The following is a 14,136-nucleotide window of genomic DNA, read 5'->3' as shown; positions in this document are numbered from 1 at the left end:
AGAACCAGGCCCAGGCCCAACATCTTGGCCAGCCTCTATCCAAATAACTAGTCCATAAGCATTAGGAATGAATCTGGGCAAATATATGCCCAAAGTCTTTTGGGCCACATCAAGATGGTTATGTCCAATTTATGCTAACTATATATATGTTAGCCTCAGAATCTTCACCTTTACGAATTCCAACTGCCTCCAACCCTCCACTGATTCAAGCTGAAGGTCTTGTTGGATATAGTAAATGGTAAATGAAGAGAATATGAAATGTTCTTCTATGCTTTAGTGCAAAAAAAAAACATTTCTTTTTCGTTTAAGTGCCCCATTCCACAGGAAGAGTTAAACCTCTCAGCAAATACGATTTCAGCAAGTCTAATTAATTGGAAACAGATGATTAAAACTTTGCCAGTTGATAAAATAAAATTGATGAATCACAAATGAAGACACTTTTACTAAACAATATTTTCACAAGCATCATTCCTTTACTTACATTCAAGCTGTTAGTAATAAAATCAACATTTGTCAAAACATCTACTACCAACTATCGGTACAAACACCTAGCACACTTCTACAGAAATATAACCACTGCAGATTGAGAACCAAGCATGTTCCCACGCCAGGCAAAAAAATATATCAGCATATACTTACTAGGTTACCAGATTAAGCAGTTATTATAGGTCAACTTGGTCTTTTCCCTTCCATGGCATCTTTCTTCCTCCGACAAGTTGCACAAAGGAATGGCCCTTCCCATGGTTTTGATGCAGGTGAAAAGAAAGGCCCTGAGTTAACACATAAGCCCTCACTTGCAGGCATATCTGCTTGGCAAACAGCACATCTAAACAGCCCAGAGCTAGAATCCAGAGGAAAATCTTTACCAAGCCTGCAGGATCAGAAAAAGTCAGCAGCTAAAATGTCAAAAGGCAAACATCTGATAAACCCAAAATTAACAAAGTTACAATGCAATGTCTGTAACTATCCATGTGGTTTGCTGTAAACATGCATTTTAATTTTGTGTTAATGTTCCATTTTTTCTGTAATCTCTTTTCAGCAACACTAACCACAATGCAAAAGAAAATCTTCTCGGGTTACATTAACAGTTTGAGTAAAATAAATACTATGCCTGATAGACAGAAACAACTGAAATTTATCATTAATTAAGCCTAGACTTGCATGTAATCCAACTAGAATATATCGGAATTAAGTTACTATATATCTGCACAAAACCATACCAAAGCAACTCAACCACAGCATCTTCTCGTCAAAGTAGAATTTAAGGTTAAACTTCCTATCAATATCTAGCACTGTCAAAGAAAAGTACCTGCTCCGTGTTTTCTTTTTTTTTTTTTGGTTTTTCAATGATATTGGAATCAATTTCTGTTCAAGGTTAGTCTTCTCTACAACCTCGACATATCTCTGTAGATTTTCATTTCATGTTACCTACATTGACATTCTAAAATTATCCCAGTTCAACAGTAACAGTTAACTCATGCCCCAAAACAAAAGTTATTTTCCTTGTACATTACAGCATAACCTATGTGCCTTAGTGTAATACTAAAGGACCTTATAGATTAGTTGTTGCCTATCAAGATGCTCCAGTATATGCTCAAAGAGAAGTGTGTCGCTATAATCAATGATTCTGAAGTACTGTGATTTTAAGTACAGTTTTGATAACCAGGATGAAGCCATTCAGTAATTATGTCAATTGTCAACAAGATCAAGACAGGATTTTTTTTGACAAAGGTAACAGACAAGATCAAAAGAGATTGTGAGATTAGAAAACCAATAACATAACCATGCCTTGGATTTGTCAAACCATGCGTAGCTGCACAAAATTCTCGGGCATTTCCGACAATAGAGCAAAAATAGACAAAAGTAAAAGGTGCTGATGTATTACTAACTTTTACTATTGATATAATCATTCGACAAGAAACAACTACATGGATAAGTGTCAAAATGTTATCATCCCTCACAAGTTTTAATATCTAGAATTAGCTTAAATAGTTTAATATAAGTAATTTTAGGTTTACCTTGACAAAACAACGTTTTCTACTACTTAATCAATATTTTCTGCTACTATTACTAATATAATATTCCTTTAAATTAACCTTCCAATCACAATTCCTTAGTGAAACTATTTGAAAAGAAATCAAAGAGAAGGTAAAGCAGGTAGTCCATCTGAAATTTTAGTAAAATCATGGCATAAATTATATTTGTCATATAACAAAAAACTCATAACCGTAAGAACTAAAATGCTCACAAGCAAGATATGGTAGAATCAATAGATGTTGAAAGAATAGATAAGGCATAGAATGTTCCTCCAACTACGACACTTTCAGCAATCAAAGACTGCTGCATTTTACTTTCCACAAAGAAAACAGAGTGTAATGAGATTTTTTTCATTTGGCTTTGTAAGTACGAGTTATAAGTAGCTACTGTTCTATGACAAGTAATTCTTCCCTTTCAAGGATAAAACAGACGGAATTAAATAGAACATATCTCGTGTAGTGGAAATACTAACAATGACACCAAAATTGGAAAAACACAGTACCTCTCAGCAAGCATCGCAGAGCCCTCTTCAAACAATTCTTCCACAACACCAACCGCAGAAAGCTTATTAGATCTAGCATTTTGTGATCTCCTCCCAAAGAGAAAAGAAGTGAGCAAATTTTGCTTCTTCCTAGGTGTTGGAGGCAAGATAGGATGGTCATAAGGAATAATATCAACAACCAAGCAGGTTGTATCATCCTTCAGACCTCGTGAACTTAGAGCTTTCTGAGTTGTAAAACCGCTCATAGTTAGAGAAAACCTCAGATAAGAAATATTAGAATGAAAGAGATTCTATGATCATTCACACCTTCACAACCAGCTTTGCCGCAAGTTCTGCTGGTAAACCTCTGCAAGACTGTGCTGCCGAATCTGATGATAAAGCATCCCATATACCATCCGAGGCTATAATAAGCCTCCCACCAGCGTTTGAAATCTAATCACATATTTATTTCCAATTCAGATTCATACATGGAACTCGCTAAAAGACAAAAGGAGAACTCTTGGTGATAAGGTTACAAACCTTCACTTGCTTCACATGCGGTACTGGAACGATAAACTCCCCAACATCCGTATCACCAATAGACCTTGAAAGGCACAACCCACCAGGCCAGCAACGCAGAGGTCCAACCTATATAAACGAAGTGAGTAGGAACATCAGGGTATCTTTTCCAAAGCTGTTGGCAATAATTAAGAATGCAATTTCAAATTTCTGATATGATTATACCTCATTACACCCAAAAACATTGAGTCTTCTTACTTCACCACCACTTGCAGTTACACGCAGCCGTTCCTCCTCATTCTCTTCTAATCGATGGTCAACAGTCAACAAAGAAACCACACCTCCTTGGGTGTCCAGTATGCACCTGGAATCTCCGACTGATGCAACAGTTATTGTCCACCCATCGATCACAACAAAAGTCACAGTAGTCCCAGATGTTTCACCTGTCATCAATATCAAAATTGTACTGAGAACACCTAAATGAATGAAGACAAGGGAAATAGACCCCTTGAAGTAAAACAAATATTAAATCCCGAGATCTTGCAGCATGCCTTTTTGCTGAAACTCTAAATCAGTCTTCACAAAACCCGCAACTAGAGCACGACGAAGTGCTTGAAGCCACTCTTCCCTACTAATTCCTTCAGGGATAGCACTCAATACATTGTTTAATAGATTCTCTTTAGCGAATATAGCAGCCGATATACCATTATGCCCATCAAAAATCTATTCAAGAAAAACGAAAAATTCACGAAATTCATACAAGAAAATCAACAATGTATATATACCACAAGCAATTAACAGATTCATTTCAACATATATGATTAAATTACCGCGAAAACTGAAAAAGAAGTCAACGGATTTCCCGGAATCCTCTGACAATCAGGTTTAATCAAGAAATAATCTTCCCCTTTCTTTGCCAAAGCAGCCTGTCCATACTTTATTGTACGCTGCTCCACTTTATCATTCCTCAACTCCCGACCAATAAGTGTCCCTAGAGACACCGAAGTTGTCTTTTGCTTCATCCTTGTAATCTCCGCCTCACTCATTCTTTCACTCCCTGTTCCGACATTCTGCAAATCCTAATTCCCCAATTTCCAAAAACAAGAAAACACAATCACTCGTTATCCACACTGATCTGTAAACCCTATTCCTCACAATTTAACAACAATGCAACACAGATAAATCACCTAAACACAATAATGCACTACAAAAATCACATCACAAAAAAATTGGAAACCCTAGTGAGACTTACAGATTAATCGGAGAAAATATACAGAAAAATGGTAAGCATTGAAGTATGAAAAAGCAAATGGATTTGGTTGAGTTATGAGCTGGATGCGAATGTTGAAAACGAAACCCTAGTGAGAGAAAGTGATTTGATTGGGGGAAGAAGAAAAATCTAGAGAGAGAAAGAGAAAGGAAACGCGGGGAGAAAAAAGGTTGATTTCGGGCAAAGGCTCCGATTCTGACATTTCGTTTTTTTGTTATAATACAAAATACAAATATTTTTTATTAAAAGAAAGAAAGAAAGTGCAATTTGATGATGTAAAATGTCTACATAAACAGCTAATAAAGAATTTTTTTTGAAAAAAAATTTGTTCTTATAATATGTAAATTCATTAGGTCAAATTGTATTTTTTGAAAAATACAGTTAATGATTTTGTTCTAATATTTTTAGCAAAATGGAATAAAAGAATAACGTTTTCATTGTTGTTTTGACTTTTTGGAATTTTCTGCAACCTTTACTAATTATATTTCCTAACTAGATTAAAAAAATTGATAATAAATTAGATTATTTTTTTGGTATATGTCCGCCCCACACGCATTATTGGTTTTGTTTCAAATATTTGATAATGAAAATAAGATCAGAGTGCTTGATTGAATTATTTGATTCAACGCACGAGCGAAAGATTGTGATATTTCTTCTATCCCATGCATACTTCGAAACGCATCCTTCTTATAGACTTATAGAGATAAAAGCGGTTCCACATCTACTTCTTAACCTGAAATGGTTGGGGAGAGGAAAGATGTCTTTTTTAGATTACTATCAGAAAAACAGATCCATTGAAGACGGGGAGAGGCATGTATCTTAGAGGATTAAAGCACCTGACTATGAACTATTGTGTCGAGGCTTTGAATCCATCCTCGCCCACAAGTGGCCCAAATGGGAAGTACCTTTTCCTCTGGGGTAGGAAAATCATGATTGGAATAGCGAATCAAAATTTATGAAACTTAGGTGCAGATTTTTTGTCGAAATGAAATGACTTTTTATCCTTTTATTTATCGTGAATGGGTGAATCATTATATATAATATGCTCGATTAGTATATTGTTTTGTTTTACACTTGTTTGTTGTCTTGACAATTTTTCTAAAGCTCTTTAAAATATTTAGAAGACTTTTCCTTATTTTCCATCATTACTCGATAAAAGATTATGGAATTGTATAATGGTTCAAGGAACATTGACTTCTTCGTACTTAATTTGTTCTAAATTTATATGAATTAAATTTAAAATCTTAAAATATATTTTGAAAACTGAAATTCATCGTGTCAATCATAAAGATATCTCAATAATAATTCCCCAATTTAGTCACTAATTTTGTCCCAATATTCTGGTTGACCAAAAGTTACTAAAATTTTAGCTAAATATTCTACTATGAAATTTCAGAAGAAAAAAATTGGTAGATCTATATAATGTGTCATTTTTACTTGGTTGGAAATGGATGAAAAATGGCATCATATTAGTAAAATGTTATAGAATATTCAACCTTCTGGCCACATCTAAAAGATAAATATTATTTTTTTCTTTTCAAGACTATTAGGACTATTTTTGGATTTGTGTGTACACACCTTTTCCTGGATACTCATTAAAAAAATAATTCTTGATTATTTATCATTTTTAATTTTTTACTTTAGCATATTGAGAGATAGACATTTTTTATTCTATTATTACATTTAACGTTAATTATTTTTCTAAAATCATTCCTCAATTCATTCATTTATTAATTTCTTAAAGTATATGCAAAGTGCACACTTTTCATGGAATGTCATATCATATTATTCTTTTTTTAATAATATTTAAAAAAAAAACTGAAAAATTTAGTTTCTACTCTTCCATCCATCTTTTACATCTTTACTTGTTCAGTATTAATTTGATATATCTCTTAAGGAATAATAAAGATAAGTTTACTATATCAATTTTTGAAAATAGTAAATTTTATATTTTAAAAATGCATTGACAAATGACGATAATTAATAATAACAGTGAATTAGGAATTAAGCAATAAATTATCACTTTATTTTCTAAAAAAACAAATAACAGATGAATAACTATTTATAATGTAATGAATAAATAAAAATTGACAGAAGGAATAGTTGCTGAAAAAAATCTGTAAAATGAGTTAGTTGATATAAGGAATAGTTGCTGAAAAAAATCTGTAAAATGAGTTAGTTGATATAATACTTTTGATTTTTTATTAGTACGTGAAAATTGTTCTCTAACATAACTTTTTTTTTCTTTTTTTTCGTTCACTTTTATTTATTTTTAATGTTCACCTTGCGCATTCTATTAGAACTTAAAGAGTGAATGATTTGAAAAATAATTTAGAATAAATAATTAGTGTTAATCATAATAACAAAAAATAAATATGAGTTTATTTTAAAATGTTCATTTTGCGTTATGTAATTATTTTTTGAACCGAGTATATCATATGGATTGATTTTAATTATTAATAAAATGGAATGAAATGACATGACATTCATTAGGAAAGAGAAATTATTTTTTTGTGTCAAGTATATTTTGAGGAAAATATGTAAAGTTGAGTGATATTATAGTACTAAAACAAACAAAAGTGATATTATTAGGTAATTTCTCAAACATGAGTGACTATCTAGGAAAATTACTCTAATATTAAAGTAAAATTTATCTATACTCGATATTTACACTAAATTAGTTAATGTATGACATGTATTGATGTAACTTGTATATAATTTTTTAGCACTTAATCATAATTAATATTCTATGTATTGTTTGCAGTTTGGTTGGCGAAAATTAGGTAAGTTTTAAGATAAAGAAATCATTTAATCAATGTTTGCCAACTATATAATTTTGAATCCAGAAGGCAAACAGATAATAAGCTCAATTTAATTAAGAAAATTATAAATATTTATTACGAACAATAAAAGACATCTAACCGGCCAAGGGATTCTTTAATCTAATCTGTCCATTAATTTGTAAGTATAAGCTCTTACTTCAAAGGCTTAATTAATTGTTAATAAAGCAAAGGACGTGATGATTGAGCATGTGGTTTGTGTTATCTAGCGAAGGAATTAAGGGCTAATCTTACCAATAAGATCATAACATCAACTCTCCAATTGCATTTAACTTAATTGACGAAATTTATTAGTGAAATCAGTATATAGTACTTTAAGTAGGTGTTTGGTCATGCGATATCATATCACGATATGATATCGTGAGATAGAATCAGCATTTGGACATGCGATTTTACGCTGATTCCATCTCGTGATTCCATATCATGAGATATGATACTGTATTCTCCAAAAACCATGATATGGAATGATATGGGAATTCCATATCATAATTTGAGATTTTAATAAAAAAATTGATCCACGAGTTTATGTTTTGTTAAAACAACCCCACATTTATATCTACTAACCATTTATTTCATATATAAATAAAACTTATAAACACATCATTACTTTTTAAAATTTATTATTTTCACTGACATAAAATTTATAATTCTCACCAACATATAGTCACTTTTGACTCAAACTTGTGGGAGCCAATGGTTAGGTTAGGTTCGGTAGTTAAAAAATGATAACTTTTTAAAATCTCATTATTCTATAATATTTAACTATTGATTTTTCTTGTAAATAGTTAGAAGTCAGTGATGTTTGTTAATCTTTATCTTAGTGTATTTAACTTCTAAGTTAATATTTACTCACTAATGTATGTTTTTTTTTCTACTTTATAGGTTATTTATAAGAGTAGTTGAAAGATATGAGCATATCAAGTGCTAGTGAGTCTCACAGCGACATTGAGGATGTTATTTTCTACGTTGAAGCAGTTGAACATATCAAACAAGTCAGATGAAAAGTAAAAGAGAGCCTCAAAATGCCAAAGAACTGTTTAATTATAGGCATTCATTTTTGCGCAATGTGATTGAACGAATTTTTTGAGCTTGGAAAAATAGATTTAGAATACTGAAACAATGCATGAACCATTATGATATTGATACACAAGTGAAAATTGTTATAGTTTGTGCAGTGTTACATAATTATTTGTGAGAATACCAAAGTACTGATGAAATATTTATGGTATATGAGCACGAAGATATAGTTGCGGATGATATTGACCAACAAATGGCTTAAAGTAACAATGTTGGTTCGTCTTCTTGGTCACATGATAGAGAAATGTAAGTTCAACGCGAGGAAATTGTCCGTTCTATGTGGGAGGATTATATTAAAGACTAGTACACTATAATTTATGTTCAATTTTTTTTTATTAAATTAAAGTTAGATGAAACAATTTCTTAAATGGAGAATAAATAGCTTTGTAATAATTTATTATGCGATTTTATAATTTTTTGTTTATTTGATAAGATTGAATAAACAATTGAGGCTATTTTAATAGTTTTACAACTTATGAGATTCTTATGTTTATGAAAAAATATACAACACAAAAATTTCATAACGCATGTTCAAAAAAAACTTCAATTTCATCTTATGATTCCATATCGCATAGCCAAACAAACACTAATTATGTCAAATACTGTTAGGGTTTTGCCCTATTTTTTACCATAATTTTAAGATTTATTTTTCCTTAAATAAAAGACAAAACATTATCATAAATGTTTTTACTTTTCTTGAAAGGAAAATATAATATTCTTTCATATTTGGTTTATTCTTTCCTTTTAGGAAAAGGTTTTGGAGTAGCTAGTCCTTTTCTAGTAAGAAAATGTTTTAGGACTCTATAAATATAGGTTTGTTTCTTCTAACACAATAACAATAACATTCACAATGTAGTCATTTAGCGAGTTCTATTTTTGAGGAGATTTAATCTCTCAACAGTTTTAATATTTTTTCTTTATATTAGTTTTCATATAATAATATTAGTTTTTAGTATAAGTTTTTGTCATCTGATTTATCAATCATATTATTTGCAATTGTAAGCTTCCGCATGACGCCTTAATCCCCTTCAGAACCCAACAAACACGCCTACAAATATCTCTCTCTTTACTCATGTCTAGATTAATACAAATAATTATAATTGTATGGTAGTATAAAGTATTATTTTATTAACAATTCAATTTTACAGATGACCGGAGGCGGAGCTAAGTGGAGGTTCGTGATTTTGGACGAACCTGATAACTTTTCCGCAGACCCTATATTTTTACTAGAAAATTAAATAAATGTATATATGTATATTAACTTGTGAACCCGATTTAGTGGTAGAGAAGTGACTGTGAAATGCTAGAGTTGTGTTCGAACCCCTCTTAATCTGAACTAGCCTCTCTTTTTGAACTATCAAACTCTTAATCCTGGTTCCGCCTCTGCAGATGACAATGATTCTTTTTCTTATAAGTACTAGTACTATTTTCTATATTGCTAAGTCAAAATTTTTATTAAGAAATTTTAAAACTATGAAAATGTAAACATAATGTAACTTTTTGTGGGAAAAAAATCGGATAAATCCTTGGACCCTTACTAGCTCTGCTCTTGCCTGAGAGAATATCTCTCTCTTTATTTTTATTTTTTTAATAGCTATTTTTTTTCTTTTGTTGTGACTTTGTTTGTGTGCCTTTGCTGCCCTGGAGTAATTTGTAAATGTTATAGCAAAAGATTATAGCTATTGCAAAATAATTGAGTCATAATAGAACTTATTTTATTAGTATCTATAGTTCATGTCAAACTTGAAAATTCAAACGAGAATGGTGAAATTATAGGAGATCTATGCCATACTCTCGTTTTATATGAATTAATTATATACTCGATACTAGTCAATTAAGTGTATGAAGAATAGTATCATGGGAGATTTTGATGCAAATCTCACTGAGGATTAAAGAATATCGAATAACTTATTCTCATGATATATATATTGATAAAATTACTCAATATTTATAAAGATAGAAGGTAACAAAGTATTTTCTGAATAATTGAGGTGTATATATTGATGATGAATAGGCAGGAGCTAGTGGGCAAAAGCTCATGCTTGGATATTGATGAAAGGTAATTAGTGTGGTTATCTTTTTTGTTAATTTATGTAGGAAATGATGGAGGGAACTAAAAAAAACAGACATATTGAACATGGAGTGTTATTTGATCAAATTAAAGAGAATAATTTTATTGGTAATTGTGTCTTAATTATAATGATGCCCAATCAAAGCTATACTCTAAAATTTTACAAGTTTAATTAAGAGTCAAGATGTAGGTGATGATTTGGTAGGAGCTATATGGAAATAACATGCTTAGATGCAAAAAGGGTAATTAGTGGTGTCTCTCTTGTTAACTTAGGTAAGAAATTATGATGTTGTGGCAAACACCACTAATCATTTGAATGGGCTCTAACTTTTAAAAAAGATATTGTGTTTCGTGATCATCGTCTCAAATTATCATTGTGATTTTATTTACTTTTACAATATAGTTAAGAATTTTTTTCGTATGACGGGGTGAATATTTTGCAATAACTGAATATTTCAACTACTATAATGGGTTATAATTTTCAAATTAGAAAACATTTTCATTAATCAGAGATTGTGAGTTCAAGCCATCAAAATATTTTTTATTTTAATAAACCTTACGCAACACATCAAATTAATAGGATCTCTAAAAGAGATACTACTATCTGAGTTATGAAACCGAACGAAAAAAAAAACAATATTTCCCTTCTCATAGCTTTTTAACAAAAGTTTCCAAAAAAAAAAATGTGTTTAGAAGTTTACAAGAAATGGGGATAGAGATTTTAAGAAATTGATCTCATCCATTCCTTCTTCTTTTTCTTTGCATACACACTTATTATATAAAATATAAAATATAAAATATAAAAATATAAAAATATAAATATAATAAACATATATACATGATGAACAACTATAATTGATGGTGATTGATGAGATGAAAACAAAAAAAATGTGAAAGTAACACAAAGATAGTTGATCTTTGGAAGAAATCTAAAAATGGCTATCTATTCCTATCTAGAAATATGATTGATTCTTTCGGTTTACAAAACCATGTGAACAGCTACCATTGATAGTGATTTTCTTTCAATTCACAAATATGCATTAAAATAAAACATAACGTTTTGATTTGTTTTCCTTACTTCGTTTTTAATTTGTTTAAAAAAGAATTTTTTTTTAAATAACTTTTCACATGACATAATTAATACATTCTACATATTGTTAATTATCAAGCATAGGATTTAAAAAAATTCTTACTTTCTTAAATTTTATATCAAGTTAAAATCAGATAAATAAATTGAAACGGATGAAGTAATTGTTTAGGGGAGATGGAAAAATTAGAAGGATGTTTGTTGTGGGTCCTTTCCTAAAAAAAGAAAAGAAAAAGTGAAAAGATGGGTTATAAGGAATTTGCTGACATGGCCATGTGTTTTATGGGACCCACGTGGGATATTGTATCACCTATCATGGAGGGGTCTGGACATAGCTGTACAAAACTATAACGTTTACAACTTGAGTTTTTTTTGTTTGTTTTTATTCGATGTTTGGTATTCATTATAAATTTTTGAGGCATAATAAATTTGGATTGATGATAAGAAATTTTGTGTTAACGTATAAAACTCTTTCTAAACTTGAAATTGAGATTTCTCAGGAATAATTACTATTTCCATCTTTGAAATTGCTTTCTTCCACCCAAATATAATTTTCCAGGTTGTCAAGTGGACTATGTTCTCTTCTTCTTACTTTAATTAATAATAGAAAGAAAATATAAACGAATTACATAGATATTATATGACAAATGTGGACATCACGAAATGAAATTATTTGTCCCAATCCATTATTGTTGGTGTTTTGATAATCACAAGTATAAATATGTATATTTTGAATTATCTTCTCGTTATATACATATCTTCCCTTTTCTTCTTTTTATTTTCGTTCAATTTTATTTGAAAACTTGTACTATTTTGAATAACCTACGTACTCCAATGACCATAGACTAATATGTGGTTGTAGAGGGATGAATATGTTTCTTTCACCCTTAATTAAAAGTCTAGTTTGAATCCTAAATTAAAAAATAAATCTTATTAAGGGATGTATACCACACTAGGTAAGTACTATGCACGACAGACTCGACTTAGAAGATATTAAAAGAGGATCAATTCCAGATCATTTGTATGGATGACCACCCTCCAAACTAGCTAAGTTATTAGAAGGACCGAATTTAAATTAATCGGGACCTTTTGATCATCACTTTTCCTACAATGAGCGCACTAACTTCTGATGGTGAACCAAATTGGGCCCATATGTAGCATATTTAGTTGTTATTTTGGAGCAAGTTTAAATTGTTTAAAAGTCAACTGTAACTCTTCAAGCATACTGTATAGTGCATATGTTGATGAATGATGACCAATAAAAGAGTGAGTTACTTTTAAAATCTATCTAAGTGTAAACTACTCCAAAATTATGCGAAATCTGTAACTAAAATTCTAGCTTTACCTCGGATGCATAACATAGTCTAAATAGAAGTAAAACAAAAGGGATAAGTTGTAATAAATACAATAAAAGAAGTATAGTATTTGTTATGATCAATATATATTGACAAAAAAATAAAGTTGGGCCACTAGGCATTATATTGTTCTAAACCTATAATTTGTGATAGAAAATACGAGGATTTTTATGTGCATGCGTATAAATATAACACCAATCCTTTAGCTAGCTAGTGGCTCATGATTTTGACAACATATTATTCATCCTTGTACAATTAATGTAATCAAACCTAATTAATGTCTCCAAGAGACAACTTGTAATCAATGGGTTTCAAAAGATCTTTAATCATCTTACATAGGACTATGCTTATTGCTCTCTAAATAATAATAATAATAATTACCAGTTCATATATAATTGAGGAGCTAATATTTCATCTTTGAGATTGTAAATTCATTTGATTTTAGTTTCAGCATAAAACTAATCACCCCATTTTAGTTCTTTAGTCCTCATTTAGGAAATAACAAAAAGTCCAACTTTGTTTAATAACTTGTAAAGTTGGCAAATGGACCCAAAAACATAAACCAGATAACATGAGTCATCTTTAATGCTTGTTCCAACATACCGACAAAATCTTAGCTCATCCACCAAGGATTTCTTGCCCTACCCACAACAACAACCAAAAAAAGAAGAAGAAGAAAATACTCTTAAACACACAAACAAATACATATATCCTAGACTATTAGGTAGAGTATATTCGAATAAGATGTATAATTAATACATATATTAGTTATATTTATTATTCTTTGTACCCCTAAATGTCATGTTGATAAGCACTTGACATTGTGTTTGGCAAGTTGGCCAATAAATTCTTGGTGGGCCTTCAACTTCTCTTTTCAGCTGGCACAGTAGGAAACTAATGATTAAAGGGATATATATTGGGCTATACCAATTTTCAGTGGGCTTTAGTTGGCCTCATCAATATTTTCGTCGGTAGTCCTTTTTCCCAACAGCTATTTTAGTAAATAACATTTCTTTTAGATCATGAATCTAATATCAATAAACATCAAAGCTGAGTACTCTAACGTTATCCGAAAGGGTAATCTTTCAAGTTGGTGGATACATTTGACCTAAAAACAGAATATGTGCGTAACAACCTATGCACATATAATGCTTCATTCTGAGAAATGATAACTCCTTTGTGCAGCAATTAGTGTTATGCATAACACTAATCTTTTTTCAAAATGTATATATTATTATCGTTCTTTCTTCTTCTTTCCAATCAATGTCTTGAATTTCGAGACACAGTGCCCCAAAGAACATATCCTAAACTTCAGGAACATATGTATTGGTATCTGTAATTCTATTCATTTTCTGCATTTTTACATTCCTCAGTCCAAAAGAATGGGAAAAAAAAAAAA

The 14,136-nt window shown here is 30.6% G+C and overlaps 1 protein-coding gene across 1 annotated transcript; it reads right to left on the bottom strand.

Annotated features, from left to right (window-relative positions):
• Nucleotides 1–420: 420 nt before the first annotated feature.
• Nucleotides 421–4,509, bottom strand: LOC125851238 (probable protein phosphatase 2C 5). Its single transcript, XM_049531019.1, has 8 exons — nucleotides 4,290–4,509; nucleotides 3,868–4,116; nucleotides 3,589–3,760; nucleotides 3,263–3,480; nucleotides 3,059–3,166; nucleotides 2,846–2,971; nucleotides 2,540–2,763; nucleotides 421–871 (listed from the first exon to the last, which is right to left on the bottom strand). The coding sequence occupies exons 2-8, from the start codon at nucleotides 4,081–4,083 to the stop codon at nucleotides 670–672; spliced, it is 1,266 nt and encodes a 421-aa protein (XP_049386976.1). The 5' UTR covers nucleotides 4,084–4,116; nucleotides 4,290–4,509; the 3' UTR covers nucleotides 421–669.
• Nucleotides 4,510–14,136: the final 9,627 nt, after the last annotated feature.

Source organism: Solanum stenotomum, chromosome 1 (assembly GCF_019186545.1).
Source record: "Solanum stenotomum isolate F172 chromosome 1, ASM1918654v1, whole genome shotgun sequence".
Classification (NCBI taxonomy): Eukaryota; Viridiplantae; Streptophyta; class Magnoliopsida; order Solanales; family Solanaceae; genus Solanum; species Solanum stenotomum.
This window is presented reverse-complemented; position numbering and strand designations above follow the sequence as displayed.

What these genes read in the sequence shown, in the direction of transcription:
- LOC125851238 (XM_049531019.1), bottom strand. Translation starts at nt 4,083, where the DNA reads ATGAGTGAGGCGGAGATTACAAGGATGAAGCAAAAGACAACTTCGGTG. An exon ending in ATGTTTTTGGGTGTAATGAG is followed by an intron (nt 3,167 to 3,262) that starts GTATAATCATAT and finishes TCGTTTATATAG; the next exon opens with GTTGGACCTCTGCGTTGCTG. An exon ending in TCTGCGATGCTTGCTGAGAG is followed by an intron (nt 872 to 2,539) that starts GTACTGTGTTTT and finishes CTGATCCTGCAG; the next exon opens with GCTTGGTAAAGATTTTCCTC.